The sequence below is a fragment of the Pelodiscus sinensis genome, chromosome 5 (genome assembly GCF_052426305.1).
Source record: "Pelodiscus sinensis isolate ZL-2025 chromosome 5, ASM5242630v1, whole genome shotgun sequence".
Taxonomy (NCBI): Eukaryota; Metazoa; Chordata; order Testudines; family Trionychidae; genus Pelodiscus; species Pelodiscus sinensis.
The window spans coordinates 63,523,842-63,546,668 of NC_143056.1; the positions used below are offsets into that span (position 1 = coordinate 63,523,842).

Below are 22,827 nucleotides of genomic sequence, written 5' to 3' on the forward strand. Positions count from 1 at the left end.
CCTGGTGCAAGCTGGAACTGAGCCAGGCTGCCTTCCCACCTGTATCCTAATACAGTTTAAATGCAGAGCTACAGCAGGGGTAGGTCCCGGACCTGGCGTGAGCTAAGACTGAGCCAGGCTGCCTGCCCCCCTTGGCTCCTAATCAGGGTTCCCTGTAAGGAATTTCATTCCTGCCCATCTCCTCAGCAGAGCCGTCCAGATGCTCCCAGGGGCAGGGCCACGTGGCAGGTGACTGCCCACCCCAAGAACAGCTAGGCAGCCACCCTGAGGCCTGGGCCATGGTACTAAAAATAGCACGGTGGCCTGGCTCCAGGCCCAGCATAGATACCTACCGCATGGCCTAGCCCCTGGGAGCAGCAGGACTGCAGCTGCATGGTGGCTGCTGGGGTTGAGACCACAGTAATAAAAATAGCACAGTGGCCCTAGCTCAAGTCTCGGCATATTGGGCAGACACCTGCCATGTTACCTGCACCTGCTGGGCTGGGTATCAGGATGGTAGATGGTAAGGGAAGGGGCAGAGGGATAACTAAGGGAAACGAGGGGGTGAGGAGAGGCTGGGGCTTGTGCTGAGAGGAGAAGAAGGGACCAGAGCAGTAGAAGAAAGGGGAAGGCACCAAGGGACAGGGTGGAGGAGAGACAAATGCCAGGGGGGCAAGAGAAGACAATGAGGGGAAAGGGCAGAGGTGAGGGAGAATGGGAAGGTGTCAATGGGGATGAGAGAGCGGAGGGGAAGGGCAATGGGGACAAGAGGAAGGAAGAAGAGAGGGGAGGAGTGGGTGCTGGGAGAACAGGAGTTGAAAGGTTGGCATGAGCAAGACAGGGGTTGGAGCAAGTCACATTGAGGCTACAGAGGAGTGTGAGGAGAACTGGGGTAGAGGGTAGTGAGGGAGTGGGCACCAGGAAGGGAAAGGGAGTAGGCACCAGGAGGTTGCAGGGGGTAAGGTGAGGTGCAGGTGCCAGGGGGATTGTGGAGGTGAAGCAGAAGGGCAGACATGTGGAGGGGAGGGAAAGACACTAGAGAAGAGAGGCAGGGCAGGTGGGTAGAGGTAGGTGTTAAGGTGTTAGGAGAGGGGAGGGGAGCTAAGTAGGCGGCGGAGGGGGGGGGGAAGGAAGGGCACGCTGCGCAGGTGCAGGCGTCAAAGAGGATGGAGAGGTGGGGAAAGTCCCAGGTGGGCTGAGGGAAGTGAGAAGGGCAGGAGCCAGGACAGCAGAGGAGGGAGAGGAGTAGGGGAGCAGCAGGGATGACAGTGTTGGAGACATGGCAGCAGAGGAGGAAAAGGGAGAGGTTTATAACTTGTGTGCCACTGTGGCACACATCCAGCTAAGCACACATGACCTCAATATTGGTGCACAAGACAACTCACTCCACTCATGAATGGAAAATGTTAGCATGAACACTGCTCCTAATACACTTTAAATGCAGAGCTGCAGCAGGGGTAGGTCCTGGACCCATCACAAACTAGGACTGACCTGGACTGCTGGCCAGCCTACTAAAAAATTTACTGGTGGTGGGGGAGGGAGGAAAATGCATGTAGTCTATAGCATTAACCTATAAGTTTTTGCTTATCGGTTAATCAATTACACGATTATATCCCTACCTCACATCCCTAGTGGAAAGCACACCAGCATATAATTCATATATCCATAGAGACACTGCATTTGTAGAGCACTGCTAACCAACATATCTGCTTTATATCTGTAAGCATCCCAATTCATGGATGTGGATGCAGACATCCATAGTTCATTTTTGCAGATACAAATTTTTGTCTAGGAGCATGCAAGTTTGTAGATAGCCATGGTTCATTTTTGTGAATACAGATGCACATTAGGGCTGTCAATTAACACGTGTTAATGCCTGTGATTAACATATTAATTTTGTTAACGCGTTAATCGCAGACATTTCCATGGCACTGCACCTTTGAAATGCTGCCAGGGCATTTCAAAGGGGCAGGACAGTAGGAGCCTGGGATCAGCTGGACTTGCCTACTGACCCTTGGGCTTCATGCAGTGCTGCACCTTTGAAACACTGCCATTGCATTTCAAAGGGGCAGCTGCACTGAGCCAATGGTCAGCATGGGAGTCCAGCTGCCCTTTGAAATGGGAGTCCAGCTCCCACTGCAATGTTTCAAAGGGCCAGCATGTGCAATTAATTGAGATTAATTTTTTAACTGCTTGACAGCCCATAATGCACATACAAATCTTGTATCCACACAGGGCTCTATGCATTTGTTAATCAACTGCATATAGGGAGCAATGCAAATGGAAGAAATTAGTTTTAGCTCTAAAAACCCGTGTTATAGGCTTCCCAGCCAAAGGGAGCATAAATGCCAAAATTTGAAGACCCTTTGCACACGACTGTAGAAATATATAGAACCACCTCAGAAATTCTGCTGACTAGATCACAAGTTTCTCCCTGAAATGGGGCCAGTTAACAGCTAAGATTAAATTGATCCACTAACGAAGTGGTCGGCACATTGCACTGTTAGGGGCACAGAAGCAGATCTGCGAGGGCCAGCCAGCTAGACCGCGGCTCCCAAGCTAGACAGGCGTCGCCATGATTTACCCGACCAAACCCTCCTCTCGGCCTCCCCTGGCCCTACACAGCGCTGACCCGCCACAGGCCGCGGCTGCGTTTGTGACCGTCCCCAACGCCGCCCTTGCGCGTGACAAGGAACCACGCTCCCCGCGCCGGCGGCCCCTCAGCCCGCGCACAGGCTGCATGGCGGGCAACCGGGCCCGCGCCCCCAGGGGCGGGAGAACCCAGAGGCAAGGTCACCACCACGGGCACACACAGGCCAAAGGAATCAAACCGCCAGGCGCCCGGACCCCACGGGACAGCGCTCAGCTCCGCTACCAAGACCTCCGGGCTCGAGCGGAGCTACCGAGTAGTGGGCAGCGCAGGCTGCGGGGCACCTTGAACCCACAAACTCTCGCCCTGCCCCTCGCTTAGCAGCAGAGCGACGGCGAGAACTACAACTCCCAGAGTGCACTGCACCGCACCCCCTACGACGAGCCGCCCGCGCTACTACGAACGCTGACTACTGGGACTGGGCTCTTCGATGGGCTTTTAAGGCTTCTCGTGATGACGTCAATTGTGACCGTTAGTGGGAGGGGGGGAGAGGAGCCGCGCAGGCGCCGATGAGCTCTCTTCTGTGAGAGGCGGGGCGCCGCGCGGCGGGAGGGGCGCTCCACCCCCGCAGCCGGGGTTGATAAGAGGAGGCGCTGGGTGTCCGCTGCCGTCTGTTACAGGTTCCTTCCCTTGCAGGGTCGGGGCACAGGTGCAGCGCCCGGGGCCTGCACGCTGCAGCTGATTGGCCGAGCCCGCCGCTGCCTTCCCCCGCTTCGCTGGGCGGCCGGCGCCTGTCACCCGGCGGCCGGAGATGGGCTCGCGCGCCTCCACGCTGCTGCGGGACGAAGAGATCGAGGAGATCAAGAAGGAGACGGGCTGTGAGTAGCGGCTGCTGGGCGGCGCGGGCGGGCGGGCGGCCGGTCGCTCTCGGCCCCTCAGTCGGGGCTGGCCGCGCTGCGCCTGTCGGCGCTAGTCGGGCTGCGGCTCGGGCTGGTCACCTAAGTTCAGGCCCGGGGGTCGGGCCCTCGAGAGCCAGCGCCGCTTCCTCGCTGTTCTCGGAGCGCGGGCCCGTCGGCCGGGCTGCAGGCTCGATCTCAGCCGCGCTGAAGCGATACCTCCCGCCTCAGGCCCTCCCTGGCACAGCAGCTTCTGGGTGCCCGGCCGTGCTGCTGCGCCGCCTGGGGCTCGCTTCTTTCCCGCTCCGGCCCGGTGGGGCCAACTCGTCCGCCTTTGCGCCGGGTGCTCTGGGCACGACCAGGCACCTTTCCCCGTCCTGGGAAAGAACTTTCGGGGGGGGGGGGAGAGGGACTGGAGACAGGTACACACGGACTGAGGAGACCGTCATAGTGCGGGTGTGATTCTGGCCAAAGGAGCCGACTAGATTGCAACGCTTTGCTGTAGGGAATCCGAGGCCTCTACATCCCCTCTTTCACACACCCTACCTCCTCATTATTTTGTACAATTAAAGAAGAACTATGCAGGGTGAAAGCCTTGCATCGTTTCTCTTTAAAATCTGTTATCTTGGCTGAGAAATCACCTTATCTGCAAAGGTTTTACCTGCTTTTTGCTAGTACCAGCAGTTTTTAACTCCTGGTTCTAGCAGAGTTCCTAAGGGGATAGGCCTAAACCAGCAATACCGAGATTCTCTGCCATGGCAGAGATCTGCATGGCACACTAGAAATCAGAGATGGCCAGGGAGCCTCCACACATCTGTAATTCTTTACCATAGCTTAGGCATCATGTAAGTGCTGGAAGTAAATCAGGATTTCACTACAGGGGTGGGCAAACGGGCTTCTGCAGGCTGGCTTGCGAAGTGGGTTGATCTGGCCTGCGATCACCCTGCTGCCTGCCCACCCAATCAGGGCCAGGGTATGGGGGAGTGCATGAAGTCTTCTCCCCTGCCAGGGGTGTGTGGTGCTTAGTTAACAAATGTTAACTCCAAGTGCCTCACACCCCTTGCAGGATGGAGGCAGGGTGGGAGAATTTGTGTGCTTCCCCCTCCCCCAGACCCTGATTGGCTGGGGTCAGGGGGAGCATGTAAAGTCTCCTCCTGCCCTGCAAGGGGTACATGGGGCTTAGAGTGAACTGCCAACTGCTGCTCAGCTGGTGGTTCACTCTAAGCATGGTGCTCCCTTGCAGGTTGGGGGCAGGGAGTGAATACATTGCAAGTGTATTAATCTCTTCCTAAGAAGAGCCAAACTTAACAAAAGCAAAGGTTAAATTAAACTGTCAGGTTCTAGATATTCTGAATGTTCATTAGCTAGTCCAAGTACCACTGCTAGATACTTGGGAATGATTCTCCGACAGGCCCTGCACTAGTTGACTATTCAAGCATCATAAGCTTATTGGATAGTCGACTAGTGATGTGACTAGTTACTTCTCTCTTCCCCCCCCCCCCCCCACTTTGCTGCCTCTCTGATAGAGGCAGCAAGGTGGGGAGCAGGAGCTGGTGCAGTGGGGAGCCAGCTTAAAAGCCAATTCCCCCAGCACCATCTCTCGGGGGGGGGGGGGAGGAGAGGCAGAGGTGGGGGCACAGTGAGGGATGGCATGAGCAGGGACTGAAACAGTCTCCACTCACACGGAAAAACTTTTCCGTTAAAAGCATTTGTGGAAAATCATGCCAGTCTAGACCCAGCCTGGGAGTTTGATTCTGCTCTATCTTGAGTGGTCTGCATAATAGAAGGAAAATTGCACCATTTGGTTAGCACCTTACACTCACTTTCCATACGAGTAAATGTCTACACAAGTAAAAGGCAGTTGAAAAGCAGTTCATAAGGTATCTGGAATAAAGTCTAGTGGAAAAGCACTGTTAGTGTCACTGAATATATGTCATTCTGAAGGTTTCTGTAACATCCATCAACTTGTAGAAGCTTTAGTGATGCTGATACTTCCTCTGCTAAATTGTTCAAGTGAACATCACTAACGCACAACAATATTAAGTACACCTGAGGATTCTAGCTTCAGTGTCTGTTTTACTAACCTATTTTCTCCAGTTCCCTCTGGGTAGGAGGAAGTAAGTGAACGGGTATTTGAGTTGAGCATTAAGCCTTCTGGTGAATACTTGCAGGAGGTGTATTCTCAATTGTGGCTGTGACCTGTCTTTCTCTCCATGGAAAGTGGACCCCTGTCGTGCAAAGCCACAGTTGATAGTGCTAATTTAAGCACAGTGTTTTCCATGTTAGCTTTTGTACCTGGAGTGGATAAACAAGATCTCCGTGGCAACCTGTTTTGTTTCCTCCCATCTTGATGTCAAAATTTAGGTTTGTTTTATATTGTTTCATATTTGCATTCTATGCTGACAGAATGAATCTCAGATTATACATAACAATAATGCTATACCTGTATAGTTAGAGCTTTCAAGAAGGGAAACAGATTAAATATCCCTTAAAACCCAGCCATTTGACAAGTAATCCTCAGTAGATTCCTGAGTAACCACAATTTCCTGAACTTGTGCTCTCTGAATTTCTTAGCCCAAAGCAGGGATATGAACAAGAATCCAAGTAGATGATTTACCAGTAAGCCTAGGCTACTTGCATTTCTTCCCCCTACCTTGGCTGTGTCTGTATCAGAGGCAGCATGGTGGGGAGGGGGGAGCAGGAGCTGGTGCTGCCTGCCCCTCCCACCTCCCTGATAGAAGCAGCGGGGGGGGGGGAGGAGCTGGCGGCTGCCAAGGAGCCCCCACTCCCACCTGCGGCAGGCCCAGGCAGGCTGCACGCAGATGCTGTTTCACAGCAGCAGCCCCTGTCCACAAGGATCTCAGCTCCCTGTGGACAAAGGCTGGAGCAGCCTCTGTTTGTAGGGAGCTTAGACACCCCCCTGCAGACAGAGGCTGTTGCTGCCCCGTGCTGCTATCTTTTTATCTGAAGCAGCAGTGCGGGGTGCCAGGCAGGAGCTGGTCCACGAGGGGAACCAGTTTAAAAACGGGCTTCCCTGGCACTGCTGCTTCTGATACAAAGGCAGCAGTGTGGATTCCAGGGGGCTCCTTGGGAATGGGGATTGCACTGGCTGCTGGCCCCAACCCTGGGGACTATAGAGTAGTCAACTAACTGCTAAGAATTTACACGGTTCATGTGGTTAGTTGACTATTCTGTTACTTACCATCCTACATCCCTAGTCCACAGTAGTGGTAGTACCACACAAAGATCTTAAATAACTTTACTGATTAACGTGGAACTTCGTTTTAAGATCACTCTAAAGTGCAAATTTCAGTAATCCGTGTAAGAACTAGAGGAGAAATCTGGAATGATGCCAGATTTGGAAAATGTTCTACAGGTCCTTGAATAGATACAGGAATGTTACAGTACAGTAGTTGAACTATTAGCTCACACCCTTTTTCCTGTTGTGTTAAAGTAATGCAGCGAAACACTTAGGCCAGGTCTACACTGCAGAGGGCAGGTTGGGGGGGGACACATGAGGAAGGTGAGTTTAAGGTATGCAACTCCAGCTGTGTAAATGAGGTAGAGGAGAGAAATGCTCCCATTTGCTTCTCGGTTTCGTGAGGACTAAGGGGGGATGCTTGTGCTGACTGGAGGTGCCCAGGGCCTTCAGTTTAGAGGTCTTTACTGGACCGACTGACTCAGACCCCAGAAAATCAATCACCAGAGTGTTGATCTGCCAGTAAGTGGAGATGTGGCCTTAAACAGACTCCCTGGTATAATCTCTGTCATAGAATATCTGTTGCCATGCTTGTGACCTGTCCCTTTGAATTTTTTGATCTTATGATTATCTTCTTTTATGACTAATCAGATTGCAATTGAGCTGTCCCCTTCCTTGGTGGAGAAGGAGTGGGTTAAAGAGCAAGTTCACTTGTATGAACATCTCTTGCCCTGCTCACAAAAGGGAATTAATTGGGGAAATTAATTTCAAATGAATATCTATTGTCATGAGAAGATGTGGGTTTTGCCCATGAAAGCTTATGATACCACATATATGGTGGGGTTTTTTGGTTGGCCTCTAAGGTGCCACAAGACTACTTTTTTATCTGCTACATGGAATTAAGTGTCTGTACTATGCTGCTTTTAAAAACGCATGACAAAGAAATATAAAGCCTATATGCATCCAAAGGGTTATTATATAATAGACCCAATTGAGGTATTTAAAAGCATTTTGGTGGCTATGAAGGGAAGAGGTTTCCCTGAAGTATGAGTGAAAGTTTGTAGATGGGTGGAAAATTTCACTTGAATAGAAAAGCTGAAGTGGATGCCTGAGTGCAAGGAACTTTCCAAACATTAAACAAATGTAAACATGCAAATGTGATAGCATGTTCTGAGGCACTATAAGTGCTTAATGGAAAACTAAAGATACAGTTTCTACCCCAAAGCACTTAGAATTTACAAGTTATCTTACTCATAAGGATTAGTAGGAATGTTATCTTCCTGAGGCTGGAAATTGCTCCAAGACATTTCTTTGAGTGGTAAAGCTAAAGGCAAAGTGAAATTTAACACAACTGGATTCAGTTTCAATGTTGCCTTTCAGAATTTTGTGGATAGTGTAAATGCGAAGAGTCTTGTCATTCTCATGCTGCCACTCAAAGCTGAAGACAGCAGAGTTGAATGCTGCAGATTTTGGGGGGAATATCAACTGCTCAGCCTACCAGCGGCCACCTGATCAGCTCCTCTGCTGCTGGTGATCAACTGTTAGCGGCATGCTGGAGGGAAAGAGGGTAGAGCAGGTGCAGGAAGAGACAATGTGGGAGCTTGAAGGAATGGAGTGGGGGCAGGGTTTGGGATGGAGCAGGCTTGAGCATCCCCCAGGAACTCAGGCAGTGTCTCTGGGGGAAGGCAAAAAGGAAAGCTGAGGGATGAGCATATTAGCAGTAGGGATGTGGAAAGTTAACTGGCTTAACATCACCTTTAACAGGTTATGCTTACCAGTTCCAGTAAACTCGGGCTGGAACAGCTCCCCCCTGCAGTGGGCAAGGGGCTACTTAAAACCTTTGGGGCCAGCCACCAGCAGGGGCTGCTCTAGCTGTCCCCAACAGCCTCTGCCTGCAGTGGTGGGGGGGCTGCCTGCCTGCTCCCCTCTAATGGGTTAGCCAGTTAAACAGGATTTTACATCCCTAATTAGAAGAGGTCTGACTGGCTTTCCCCATTTCAGAAGTTGAGATTCTCAGTGGGGAGAAGACAATGTCCTCAGCTACTAGCAAGAAGGCAGTTATCTGCTAGTTGCAAGGTGAGCCAAAGGATGAAATACCTGAGCATTTTCAGAGAATAGTACCGGAGCAGAAATCCCTGCACACTTCCTTATCCTTCTTCCCCTGTCACTTAATTCTACTTGAAACACCAGAGCCAAATTGCTGTGTTTTGATGTTGTTTGGAATTGTCAATATTGCCTAACCCATGCTAAGACGCAATGTTGTCATGGAAACATGGTGCAAACATGAAGCTGTTCCCTTCTCTAAGACGAGCAGAGTTTAAACAAATAACTCGGGTACCTCAGTGGGGGGGGGGGGAAGCCTAATAAGAGTTCAGTTAGTGTCCCAGTCACTAAAGACTTAACACTTGTGCAACCTATTCAGATAGGGATAAACCTTTGCGCAACCTATTCAGATAGGGATAAACCTTTGCAACTAATAAAAACCCTATTTATCAGGTGTTGAAACAGAGTTGGTGTGGTACCGAATGAGCCTGGTCTTGCACAACAGTCAGATTGGCATTACGGATATTAAATTGCAGTTACATGACAAATCGTGTAGTTGGTACTATTTGTATTGATTACACAATTAGTCGATAAGGACTGCTCTGCAGAGCCACAGTGGAGGCAGCTCTGGGAGCCGGCTTGAGCTGGGACTGAGCCACTCATGCTGCAGCTCTGTATTTAAATGTAGTAAGAACGGCAGGGCTTTTAGTACATTTAAAATGCAGAGGTGCAGTGTCCTGGACCAGTAAAAGAAGGGACTGCTGAGTCCCAGTTAGCATGGAGTCCAGCAGCCCCTGTTTCCGGTGACTGGGGCTACTGCTGGAGTAGTTTCTGCTCGCAGTGAGCTTTAGCCTGCCGCAGGCCGCCTTCTTATCGTCCCCTCCCCTTCTCCCCTGTTGCCTCGGAGAGATGCAGCCAGCGGAGCTAGTGCTGGGTGGAACCAGTTTTTAAGGTGGCTCTCCCCCCTCTTCCCCAGCACTGGCTTGTGTCCTCCCCCTGCCACTTGCTACTTCTTGAGGCAGCAGGGGAGGGGTGTAGGAAGTGAGTAGTGGATACTCCAGTCCACTGCCCAAAAACAAAGCCGGGGTGGGGAACCTTCTTTGCATCAGGGGCCACTGACCCACGGAAAAATCTGTTGGGGGCTGCACACAAGTGCATTGCATAAAAGCCTTCGCTCGAGCGATTACTTGATTTTACACGTGTATTTTATGGGAAATACACTAAACTGTAAGGTCCTGCCAACATATGACTTAGAGACTGACAAAAACCTCCTGATAATGCATTGCTCTGTGTCTGTGGATGGGGGGGAGGGGAGTGTGTGTGTGCAGTTGTCTTGTAAGTCACTTCATTACTGATTTGTAAATGATTCTCTGAAGCTTTGTAATTGTTTCAGCTGCATTGCCTTTTAAACTCTGCAACTTGTAATCTTTGTAAAACCTTGCAACTTTCTAACTCTCAGCAACTTTGCTTTATAAGCTCAGAAATTTACTGCAAGCTTGGTGATTGAGCTTTGCAACTTTGTAATATTTGTAACTCTCAGCCACTTTGCTTGTAACTTGCTCTAAACTCCATTCTCCCCTGAGATATGAATGTGAGTGGAGACTTGTGTGTTCGGGATTAGAAACTGCAAGGCTGAGCACATGGAATCAGGTAATGAGTCATCAGACCAATGAATGAGACTTTGCTGCTCTGCTGGATCAAGGGAAGTCTGGGCATGCTCCTTGGTGACGAATGTGGATGAGTCACAGGAGTTGTATAGAGGCAATAAAAGGGGAGAACATGTGGCAGTAGCTCTGTGAGAAGCTGCTCTTTCTGCAGCGGGTGTCTTTCCTGACCAGCTCCTCAGCCATGATCTGCAGACAGACCCTCCAGAATCTACATGCCTTGGTTCCTTCTGCTGTGTGTGTGTGTGTGTGTTCCTCTTTAGTTTAAACCTTTAGTGGCAGCACTATTCTTCAGTTTAACCTTGTAGGGGAGTGTTAATTCCTCACTCAAAAAATCCATACTAGTATAACCCTGGGTGGTCTCCAGTAGGAATTTTTTGGGGTCATAAAGTGAGAAGCACAAGAAGCCAAACCCTCACCAATGTGGCCCCTGACTGAGATGCTCCCCACACATACCAGAGCCTAGTGGGCCCAGGCTAATGTTACGAGGGGACCTGTGTGCCTTGGGTTGAATCCGGCCCCTGGGTCTGAGGTTTACCTCCCCTGTGATAAGCTTGTGCTTATCAGGTAGGCTACGTCTACACTGGCCCCTTCTCCAGAAGAGGCATGCTAATTTCGAACTTTGGAATAGGGAAATCCGCGGGGGATTTAAATAAACATGGCCGCCACTTTTTTTCCGGCTTGGGGAAAAGCCGGAAAAGAGCGTCTAGACTGGCGCGATCCTCCGGAATAAAGCTCTTTTCCGGAGGATCTCTTATTCCTACTTTCAAGGTCCCCAACCTGTTTGTGGCCAATAGCACATTAATGTTTTTGGAAGAGTGTGGTGGATGCCAACAAAAAAGGCATAAAATGTGAAATTGAAGGCTATTTTCATATTAAATGTGAATTGGGTAAATTTGATAGAAACTTAATTTAATTGGATATTTTTTATTTTAATTATATTGTAATTTTTAAACAAAATTCTGCATTAATAAAAAGGGGGGATGTCCAAATGTTGAGCAAAAAAAGCACTCTTCCCCCACACAAAAAAATTCTGGCACCTTTATATTTCACACTCCCTTCCACATGGCAGGGGAAGAATGTCCCAAGTGGCTTTTCAGCTGAGAAACTGAAAATACCAGACGTTTTACTGGGGCGGGGGGGAGGAATGGTCAGGCCAGGGGTATGGATTGTGCCTCAGGGCAGGGGATTGGGGTGCAGGGTCTGGGAGAAGAGTTCTATGGGTGAAGATATCAGAGTGGGAGTAGCTGGGGGGCTGGACACTTACCAGTGAGACGCGCTGCTCTCCTGTTTCTCCCACAGGACCTGCCTGGTCATGTGCTTGGGGATTGGTAGGTTCCCGCAGCTGTCATTGTCCAGGTCCGGTCATGGGCTTGTGCGGGGGGGGGCGGCAGAAGTGGCCATGAGGGACCCTCCCCTGCTGGCTCGCAGCTCCTGCACCACAAAGGGCCCCACCATAGCTGTTTTGCGTGGGGGGGGAAGGAGGGGGGTTGTTGCTGCCTCACAGCCGGACATGACCAGTGTGGGGTTTGCTCCGGCTACTGAAGTGCCTGCGTGGGCTGCCTGCTGCAGTGGGGGTGAGGCTCACGCCTCCAAAGTGCTGCGTTGTGGGCCCCAGGCTGCTGACCCTGCTCTAAGCAGGGGCGAATGTGAGTAGTTTTAAAACGCTGGCGTGGGCGCACATAAATGCCCCTGTGGGTGCCATGGCACCCATGGGCACTGTGTTGGGAACCACGGTGTTAGAGGCATTATCTCTGGCAGTGTCACATCAATTGTTGCTTCCAGTGCCTGGGCTGATTTGAATAGTTGGTTTTGCGTTTGGCATTTCTACCACTAACTATAGACTTGAGTATGTAATGATAGTTTTGTGTCTGCATATGGGCTTCCTTGAACTTTCTGAGCTGAAAGTGTTATTGCTCTACTCACTGAACTGAGCTCCTTTACCTAGTGTCTTTTTTATTTAATTTAAATGGGTCTTACAGATAGAAACAAGTACAGCAGGAAATAGAGGGAACAAGTTGCATTCACATTAAGGTAGACTTTTGTGGGAGGAGGCAAGTATGTGCATTCTTTGCTGCCTTTTTTCCCTTTCGTGCTTAGTAGCTTTTCTAGAGGAACTATCCTCCCTTTAAGCAAATGTGTTCTCATCAGAAGCATGGAAAGATATGAGCTTTGGTTTGTTAGTTTGGCAGTGCAGAAAACACAATTAAAGGACGTTCATATTTTGTGGATGTAAAACCTGAATTTGATACAGTTTAGACACGTAGTTTGCTTTCAGTATAATTTTATAAAAATGCTGAAGAATGCTGTTGCTTCAAACTTAAGTGAGCCTTTGGGAAGTGGTTGATGCAACATATAGAATTCGCTTTTGGGACCTGAAAGCTTTTTGATTGTGGATTCCGATAGCTTAGTGGTGGGGAGATGCACATTGGGATTGAATTTGGCTGTCACTAAATATTTAGCCTTGAAAATGTTTGCAGGGGTTGAAAATGTCTCTGATATTGTTAAAGACCGCAGCCTAATTGCTCCCACTTACTGATGTACAGCATTGGCCTATACCTCAATTTCATGGGAAAACCCCAGATTTAGTCCTTGCTATTAAGGGAGGTGGAAAGAGGCAGTGCTGCTCAGACTGCTGACAAGTTTGCTAGTGCTTCTGTGTTTTCTGTCTGTTTGAAGATGACTTCTTCAGGGTAACTAACTGATTTGTGTACAGGGTTAATGTTAAACTAACTTGTCTAATTTCTTTCTCTTTTTCCTTCCCCCTCCTCCCCAGTTTCCCACAGTCAGATAACTCGTCTCTACAGCCGGTTCACCAGCCTAGACAAAGGAGAAAATGGGACTCTTAGGTAGGTACTTTCTACCATTCAGCTTGTGCAAACCTAAGTTTGTTATGATGGCTAATATAATGAGATGTTGTACATAGATCTTTCCATTTGATTGCATGTTTAGTTGAATACCAGGCCTTCAGTGTACATGTACTTTGTAAACCACCATTAAAAAGGTTAAAAGGCACCATCCCTGCTCCAGAGAGTTTAAAATCTAATCTAAAGTGATTAGACATGCAGATATTTGAAAGAAAGAAAAAAGATGCTCACTTCATTCTCCTCAAGCTCCAGCCCTGGTGAAGTCGGGCAGGAGGTGCCAAGGCTCAGAACTTAATCCAGCCCCAAGGATAATTCTTCTATGGGCTTAGGCTAGTAGATTTTGTGGGGCAACTATTAGGCTCTGGGGCAGGGCCAAAATGAGGAGGTTTCAGTATGTGGAAGGGAACTGTCAGAGCAGGCTGGGGTGGGATTCAGGAGTGGGCTGGAGGTAGTGTAGGAATGAGGTGAGGTGTGCGCTCTGGGTGGCATGTGCAGTGCAGAAACAAGCTGGGGTGGAGGTGTGGGATCTGAGCAGGATGTGGGGTGAAGGAAAGAGGTGTGGGCTCTGGGCAGGAGGGAGGGTGCAGGAGCAGCATGTCTGGACAGGGTGTAGGTGTCAATACTAGATGGCCCCTGAGGGAGGGATCACAACTGGTATTCTTCATGTGATCACTCTCCTGTCACCCACTTTGAGAGAGAGTCTGAGCTGTTCATGCAGCCCCTGGGCCAGCCACACTGGCTGCTGCAGAAGTCACTGAGGTCCTGGAAAGTCATGACCTCTGACACTTGCAGCCATATTTAGAAGTCTGTTGCAGCTTTCTGAAACACTTCTGGAAACCCATTTCTGCTTCAAATATTGCTTCTCCAAAGCCTCAGCAATATTTTTCTTCTACAGCATGAGGACCCACAGTGGAGGTTTTGTAGCTGGATCTTCCACTTTCAATGGGTTTTGGTAACTTTCTGCCACTTACGCAACACCCGTGGAGATGGATCTTGGGTCAAGAAATGCTGAACTTATAGCTAAAACATTTTGCTACCATTCTTTTTTCTTCTATATAGAAGGTGCAAAGGACTATTACAAAAGATTTTTTTCTTTGCCTGTCTACATGAAATTCAGGTCTTATCTTTTAGGAAACTCTGTGGAGAACTCTTATGCGTGGTTTGCCACATGCAAGTGGGAACCTGATTAGAGTATTTTTTGTTCAGATCACTTAAAGCTCTAATACCTGCTGAACTTTGTTGCAATATTTCTAAATAGTCTTTGCCCTCATGACCCTCTAAGAGAGACTAATGGGGCAGATACAGCTATGGAAGCTGCTGTTTTGCAATCTCATGTCATAGATATTTGTTGAAGAAAAATTTCATTTGCATATTAATTATGCAAATGATATGCAAATTGTTGGCAGTCTGTCAAAAGCATTGGCTGCTGGCCCTAACTCCTAGAGCTCTCCACTGTATGCCCCCAATGCCAGCCACTGACCCCAGAGTCCCCTGCACCCCCCCACGCCAGACTCCTTCCCTCAGAGCCCCTCAGTGCCAGTTCCCCACCCCAAATGTCTCCGTTCCAGTCCCTTAGAGCTCCCCACCACCAGACAGCCCAGTGCCAGCCTCTTGTTTTCAGAGCCCCACTGTTACCAACTCTTCCAGAGCCCCACCCACTCAATTCTCCCCTGCACTAGCCCCTGGCCCCAGAGCCCCCCACTCTCTGCCCTGCTCCCCTCACCTAGTCCTGTGCTACCTCCCAGCCCCTCTCTGAGTGCTGCTGCCCGCATCGCTGTGGCTTTAGGAGTTAAGGAACACTGCCCAGTGCCTCCCCTCCCTCTGCAGCTGTTGGGAGAGGTGTATCCTGCCCTTCCTCTCAGTCAAACAGCACTGGACAGGTGCTCTTCTTGGCTACAGAAGAGCGTTTCTCTGCATGGCAGGAGATCTATGTGGAGCCTGGTGCAGCAGCATGCTGGGCTCTGTGCAGACTTCCTGCTGCGCAGTGAGCTGCTTCGGTGAAAACAGCAACTGTCTTACAACCCCATGTTGCTAGAAGAGTTTGTAATGTGAATGTACAGTCTGAGCCACTCAAGAAATCTCTCAGAAAAATACTTAACACCTCTGGTAATTCAAAGATTTAAGGAAAAAACCCCAAGCAATCATGCCTTAACATAAGGAAACAAATATAAACCCATATTTTATTTGTAGGTCACCTTTAACTTAGAAATACTTATCACAAAAGTTGTTCCACAGTATCCTCTTTGTAGCTGCTTCTGTACCTAAAAGGATTGTTTGTGTTGCTGCTGAGTCACAGGCTATTAATTGTCTAAATAATGCCTAGTTAACTTGATACTGTTTTGATCTGCAAATCATTCACCCTTAGTTCATTTGCATCTTTTAAAAGTGTTATATACTTTGTTCAATAAGAGAACAAATAGGAAAGGTCCTGTAGCACTTTGGAGACTAACATACATATAGTTAGTCTCTAAGGTGCTATAGGACCAGTAATTTTAAGTTTTGTTTTTTTAAAGTTACAGACTAACATGGGGGTGGGGGAGGAGAGAGAGAGAGAAAAAATAAATTTTAAACTGAGTTATACACTGTGCCAACCAACCAGGCCTTAGGGAGTTTGGTACAGAAAAGTTTGAAGTTGACTCCTCAACTTTCCCTACATTTTGTTGTGTCCTGGTTTTCTAAATATATATTAACAAAAATTGTACTTAATTATGTAAGTGCTGCATCTGGATCATGAAAAACTTCCTAGCTGCCAGGGTGGTCAAGCTTGTAGAATCAATTGCAAGCTTTTGGAATCAATTGCCTAAAGAAGTTGTGGAATCTTTGGAGATTTATAAAAGTGGGTTTGACAAACATTGATCTGGAATGGTTTAAATGCTGCTTGATCCTTCCATGAGTGCAAGTGACTGGATTTGATGACCAAAGTTCCTTCTCGTTATGATACTATATCCCCTACTTGTTTTACCTTTACTGCTCACTTTTTTTCTTTGGGGTTGTTGAACTGTGTATTACTGAATTGACTTTAATCTGCTGAGGTAATTTGGGATTTTGGTTCTATTCACATGTTAGCTACCCTCACATGTTAATGTCTGTTGCAAATTTGATCTACTGAATTCACAGCAAGGAAATATAACATGAGCCAGCCATGAGAAGTGTGAAGAGTTTATTAGGGTTTATTTAGCCAAATAAACGTTGGAAAATGCAGTTTTAGAATCGACAACAATTAATAGCAAGCATCACACCTTGAAATCTAAGGGAACATCTATATAGCAAAAACTGCTAGGACTAGTATATTCACACTAGCTTGAATTCAGCTAGCACAGAAACTGAAGACAATACAGCACAGGCTTCAGCGATGGCTAGCGAATATTGTACTTATCCAGGGCTTGTGCTAGGCTTATAGTACCCAAACAGAAGCCTTTTTTGTATTGTATTTAAGGTCACTCTGGCATGCTAGCCTGCACATAGCTTTTTCCTCTGCAAAACTAAAGTTAGATATCTCCGTGTAACAAATTTTGACAAACTTGCAGGCCACCAAGAAGTGCACCATGGATTGTATTTAGTGGGCCATTGTCTGAGAATGTATAACCTAGATCAGTGTTTCTCAACCTTTTTTATAAAGTACCCCCTTAAAAAAAAAAGTACCCTCAGTACCTACAGTTTTCAAACACATTTTTTCTATCATTGCAACACATTTGTTTAAACAGCTTATTCGTAGCTTGGCAGGTTGATGAATTTTTTGGGTGTAAAAAGTACTAAAATAAAGCGCTGTAAAATTTAAAACAAATTAAGTTTTCCCCAAATTTCAGTTGACTTAACCCCCCAGACTTCTCTCTAGTACCCCTAAGGGCACTTGTACCACTGGTTGAGAAACACTGACCTAGGTCATTGACTCATTGATCCCAATTGAATCTAGTCGTCTGGGATTCTTACAAATAGCTTCTTTTCAGACTTATTCTTAAATTGCAGAGAGATGGCTTAGTGTAAACTGAAGCTTTAGGGAATTTTGAAAAGATGTGCAAATCTGTTTTGAATAAGTTAGCTCCAAGCAAGATGGTGATCTGATCCTTATTAAGAAGATAGAATATAGTGGTAACCTTATTTTTTCGTTAGGAAAGATGTTAACAATTGAATGAGACAAAATACTGTTGTAATAAGAAGGCTGTTGAAGCCATCACTCTTCAAGGAGTGGACATGTGATTCAAGTTTAGCGCTCCTCCTCTACAATTGGCAACTTTTTATGGGCAAACTTTGAAAATGAGTTAACCTTCTGATTATAGATGTGAAAGGTTTACCTGTAAGCTTCACCCTTAAAGTGAGGCTTACCAGTTTCTGTTAACCTGTGGGGACTCGAGTAGCTCCCCACTTGCCTTTTAAATGGAGCAGTCCCTGCTTGTGGGAGGGGGAAGGCTCTAGCCAACCTGCCACCTTTCCTCTCCCCCATCAACTGGTGAAACATAAGGTTTAACTGGTTAACCAATTTTTCCTGATGTAGATTTGTAATACATTGAATGCAAACAGAACCAAACATTTCTAGTCACTTTTTTGTTGGAAAGAATTAGAAGTTTGTCAGAATGAGAATTTTTAGGCATGTTCATTTGTCTGTAAGTTTGCCAATTCTTCTTCAAGCTAACAAGGATGTATACTGTTTGGAAAGCATTTGTAACCCCAGTTACTTATGTTAATCTTGAATACCTGCACAGATATGTATAATCCTTTTTATTCTACACACTAAGTTTGATGTTTAAACTATTGAGTAAAGATGGCTGCCAAAAGAGACTTTCCTATCCAGTTGACACCTGTGTCCTCTGTTTAAACTTAAAATTAAACTAGTCTGTACACAAGTATATTACTGCCAGTTGTAGGACACTCTTTAATAGTGTGGCTTATAGAAGCTTTTGTGGAAGAGTTAATTTGTCTTTATTAGGGTGAATTAATTAATCAACTGAATATTGTTGGTAAAAATTCATGAGTGGGGATCGGTTTGATTGATTGGGTCATTGTGTGTCACATTTTTCCCCCCTGTGGGGAGGGATCAGCAAACTTCTCTTTCCAGCCCAGCAGGGTAAATTGCTGGCATGCTGAGACATTTTATGTATGTGGATTGTCTACAGGCACTGAGTCTGTTAGCTCTCAGTTTTTGCCGGTCGCTGTTCTGGGTCAATGGGGAATAGCAGGGAGCAATGGTCAGCATGTCCCATTGGCTGGTAATTGCAAAAAGCAGCCAATAGGAGCTGAGGAAGCAGCACAAACCAAGGGATGCCACTTCCAGCTGTTCCTGTTGACCTGGAACTGTGAACGGCAGCAACTGGGAGCTGACAGGCTCCTTGCCTGCAGATGCTCCAAGTACACCAACGTCCCAGCACACCTGCAGTTTGCCTTGTTGGGCTGGGGACTGACCATGCTGCGGACTTGTGCTGTATTCTAAAAGTTGGAGTCAATTTTAGTAGATTTATTTAATGCAGTCTAACACAAAACATGCTGTAATAACGGAACAAATAAGTATTCACATACCTTCAAAATTACCATCCATGTTTTAACATCTCCTATCATTCTAATGCACTTATTTGGAATCTTAAAACCCTTCAAACTTTGAATCCCTCTCCAATTAATAAAACAATTGATTAAACTCCAGTTTCAGCCATAGTAGTTCCCCCCCATTGTAATCACAAGCATCGGCAATGTCATTGTCAGACTCAGATCCTTTTCTTCCATTGTGTCATCAGCAAATGTGGTATTGTCTGATCCATCAAGTGCATTGCTGATACTGCATTTCCTAAATTATTTTTCTATCATTTCCAAGGGAATGGACTCCCTCGCATCCTTGACCAACTGGGCAACCAGATTGATTTCGGGCTTCATAAGATTCCCCATGTTTTGTCAACTTCATGCCTAAGTACATCAAGTCAGATCACATCTTGCATAGCCTGTCCTTAAAAGGTTTGTTCAGGCAGACATCAAGCAGTTGTAGAACAGAAGTTAAGACTCCAGATATTACAGCCAAAGTAGTTTTAATTTTTTGGCCACACATTTCACCTAATCCATCTTGTGTGCCTTGAACACGTCCCAAACAAGCAAAGATTTCTTGAAGTGCTCTTTGATCACACTCCTTGCCCGCCCCCATTGCTGCCTCCCAGGAAAGGTTGGGGAGAGAGCAGGAGCCAGTGCCTGTGAAGAGCTGAGTAAAAAGCGGTTTTCCACAAGCACGGGATCCTAGGGTTGCCAGATAGTTTCAACAAAAATACCAGACACTACATCACAACTCTAAATAAGATGTAATGTAGAAATACCAGACATTTATATTTTCTCATGTGTATATTCTCAGTTTGTTCCCCAAACAGAGCACTCAAATACTGGACTGTCTGGTTCAAAACCAGACACCTGGTAACCCTACTGGATACACTTGCCCCCTTCCACTTGCTGCTTCTGAGCAGAGCAGAGGGTGAGGGGGGTGGGTGGGAGCTTATATGCGTGGGGAGCCTGCCTTCAAGCAGGCTTCCTGTACGTGCCAGCTCCTTGGACCTGCCTGCCTGACCTTCTCTTCTCCCCTCCCTCCCCCTGGTGCCTCCTACAGAAGCAGGAGCTGGTGCTAGGGGAGCAACGTAAAAAGCCAGCTCTCCCCAACACTGGCTCTGTAGTGTCGTCTGCCTTCCCCTGCACTAATAGAGGCAGCAGTGTGGGGGAAGAGGACCCATGGAAGGTTGCCACGAAGGGCCCTCCATGGACAAGGGCTACTGCCTCTCAGGGTGGCAGGTGGGAGCCAGTTTGTGCGGGAAGACTGTTTTTTAAATTGCTTTCCCTTGTGGATTGGCTCTGGTCTCCAACCCCGTGCTGCTGTCTCTGATAGAGGCAGCACTGCAGGGTGGCAGGGGGCTTCCCCGGAATAGAGCTTGGAGCACACTGGCTGCTAGCCCCAGCCCGACCTGTGGGGACTATTGAGTAGTTTTGTAAACACTAACTTTTCATGCAGTAGCACAACTATTCAATCACAAGCTATCTCACATTCCTAGTAAAGAAAAATGGTCACAGGATAAAATCCAAACACAAACTTTTATTCTGGAAAGATATAACTTCTAACAGATTCAATGTCTTTTCCATTTCATTCTAACATCTGACGACTAGCTGTGTTTAAAACTTTTGTAAGCAAACTGAGAAGCAGGACATTGTAGGACATAGATAATTGATTCATGCACTTCCTGTTCTAGTATTTTCCCCCTTATCTGGTGTTATACCCCTTAATCTCTAGATTCCAGTTTCTACTGGTTGAGGAAAGGGATCAATCTTCTGCGGAAGCATAACTAAAAAAGTCTCCTATCCTTCCCCACCAATCTTAAAATGACTCATCTGGTGAAACTGAATTTCATGAACAAAGATCAGTTTAATTCCTCTTCCACTATTGAATGCAAATTAATCTTTATTGATGTACCAAACAATAAGTGTTGCCAAAACAAAGTCTGATAGGCTTGAGTATCTGAAGAGATAGCTAAATACATTAGGTGCCATTGGTGGACCTATAAATTTCTGCAGAATAACTGGCTTTAAAAAAAAAAAGATTTTTGGCCTTCAATATCCTGTGGCCACATTCCAGCTGACTGCAAAGAAATATTTCCTTAAGTTTGTTTTAAACCAGCTACTAATTTAATTAGGTGACACTTGGTCCTTGTATTATAAAGATTACATAACATTTCCTGTTCACTTTCACACCATTCATGCTTTTGTATGCCTCTATCATAGTCCATCTTCATTACCTTTTCTAAAATGAGCTGTCCCAGTTTTAATCTTGTATATGGAAGCTGTTCCATACCCCTAGCTATTTTTGTTACCTTTTTCTATTCAAGGATCTTGTTTTAGATGGGTTGACCAAAACTGCAATGGGTACTCAAGGTGTGGGTGTGACATGGATTTGTATAGTGGCATTGATGTTTTCTAATTGTTGGGAGAGGGTTTTGCAGGAGTGATGAGCTGCTGTAGCACTTAACCAGTTTTCAGAAAACCATCCAGTTACTCTAAGATCTTTCCTAGTGGTAACAGCTAATTTAGACCTCACCACTTCAGATGTATAGTTTCAGATTTTTTCCAATATGCATTACTTTCCATTATCACTGAATTTCACCTACTGTTTTCCTGCACTATCACCCAATTTTATGTGTTCCTTTTGTAACTCTTCAGTCAGCTTTGGATTTAACTCAAGTAATTCAAATATTGTTTATATACTTTGCCTTTTCACTGTTTACCCCTTTTTCCAAATCATTTGAGTATGATCCAAGAGAGATCATTGTGGTATCCCATTATTTACCTTGGTCCACTGTGAAAATTTGACCATTTTCTCCCCACCTTTTTAATAAGTAATGATCCAAGAGAGGACCTTCCAATTTATCCCATGAGTTCTTCCTTTGCCTAAGAGCCTTTGGTGTAGCACCTGTACTCTATCAACTGGACCATGTTTGCCTTCAAAGAATTCTAAAATATTGTGTCATGATTTCCTTTTACAAAAGCTGTGTTGACTCTTTCCTGGCAGATTTTCATCTGTCTGAATTTTATTCTTTACTATAGTATCCAGCCAACTGACTGAAACTAAAGTTAAGCTTACTGAATTGAATCTCCTCCGGAGCCGCCTTAAAGAATTGGTGGTGTTAGCTGTATGTCTGTCAACTTGTACAGAGACCGACTTACACAATACATTGCATACTACAGTTAGTAGTTCCATAATTTTCATTGTAAAGTTCCCACAGAACTCTTAGATGAATGCTATTTGGTCATGGTAGCTTTGATAATTTAAATAGTAGTTCGTTCCAAAACCATTTCAATCAACGCCTCTATCTCAAATAATTGCTCAGATTTGTCACCTAAAAGAATGGCTCCGATGTGGGAATCTCCTCACAATCTTTGCAGTGACCTCCCCTGCAAAGAGTTCATTTAGTTTTTCTACTGTGGTGGGCTTCTTTGGTATTTTCCTCTGATAAGAATGTTAAATGTTGTTACATTATGGCTACAATTACTGAACAGTTCAGCTATATTTCTCTTGAACCAGATCTTGAGTCACTTCAGAGTACAGGCAGTCCCCGAGTTACGCGGATCCGACTTACGTCGGATCCGCAGTTACGAACGGGGCACTTCCTCTCCCTGGTCTCGAGCAGACCAGGGAGAGGAAGCAAAGCGGCGGCGGAACGCGCGGCCAGCTGACAGCCCAGAAGCGTCTGGGCTGTCAGCTGGCCGCGCGTTCCGCCGCTCTGCTCTACTCTGCTCCCCCTCCCCCTGGTCTGCAGACCTGGGGGACGGGGAGCAGAGCAGAGCAAAGCCGCGGAGCCCGAAGGCAGCAGGATAGCCACGGCGCGTCTGGGCTGTCCCGCTGCCCGCGTGTTCCGCCGCTTTGCTCCCCGTCCCCCTGGTCTGCAGACCAGGGGGACGGGGAGCAAAGCAGAGCAAAGCCACGGAGCCCGAGGGCAGCAGGATAGCCACGGCGCGTCTGGGCTGTCCCGCTACCCCCGTGCTCCGCGGCTTTGCTCCGGACGCCTGTGGTACAGCAGCTGGGGCGCTGCCGGTTGGTCCCGTAGCGCCGCTCTGGGTGCCACTGGACCAACCCAGCAGCACC

At 47.1% G+C, this 22,827-nt stretch overlaps 2 protein-coding genes across 13 annotated transcripts in view; one reads left to right on the plus strand and one right to left on the minus strand.

Moving 5' to 3' along the window:
• Positions 1-3,033, minus strand: part of EXD1 (exonuclease 3'-5' domain containing 1) — a 34,594-nt gene extending 31,561 nt beyond the window's left edge. For 6 of the 11 annotated variants that reach the window (XM_075927137.2, XM_075927136.2, XM_075927124.2 and 3 more), the window contains exon 1: positions 2,793-3,024. The gene's annotated coding sequence lies outside the window, so the exon portion shown is untranslated. Of the gene's footprint in view, positions 1-2,792 lie in introns of all 11 variants that reach the window. The other 5 variants (XM_075927130.2, XM_075927129.2, XM_075927128.2 and 2 more) reach the window with 5 other exon arrangements.
• A 185-nt stretch (positions 3,034-3,218) lies between these two features.
• CHP1 (calcineurin like EF-hand protein 1) overlaps positions 3,219-22,827 on the plus strand; it is a 42,637-nt gene continuing 23,028 nt past the window's right edge. Inside the window, exons 1-2 of one of the 2 annotated variants that reach the window (XM_025187519.3) lie at positions 3,219-3,447; positions 13,148-13,220. In XM_025187519.3, the coding sequence (XP_025043304.1) occupies positions 3,381-3,447; positions 13,148-13,220 (140 nt within the window). In that variant the 5' untranslated portion in view covers positions 3,219-3,380. The remainder of the gene's footprint in view (positions 3,448-13,147; positions 13,221-22,827) is intronic. The other variant, XM_006128691.5, reaches the window with a different exon arrangement.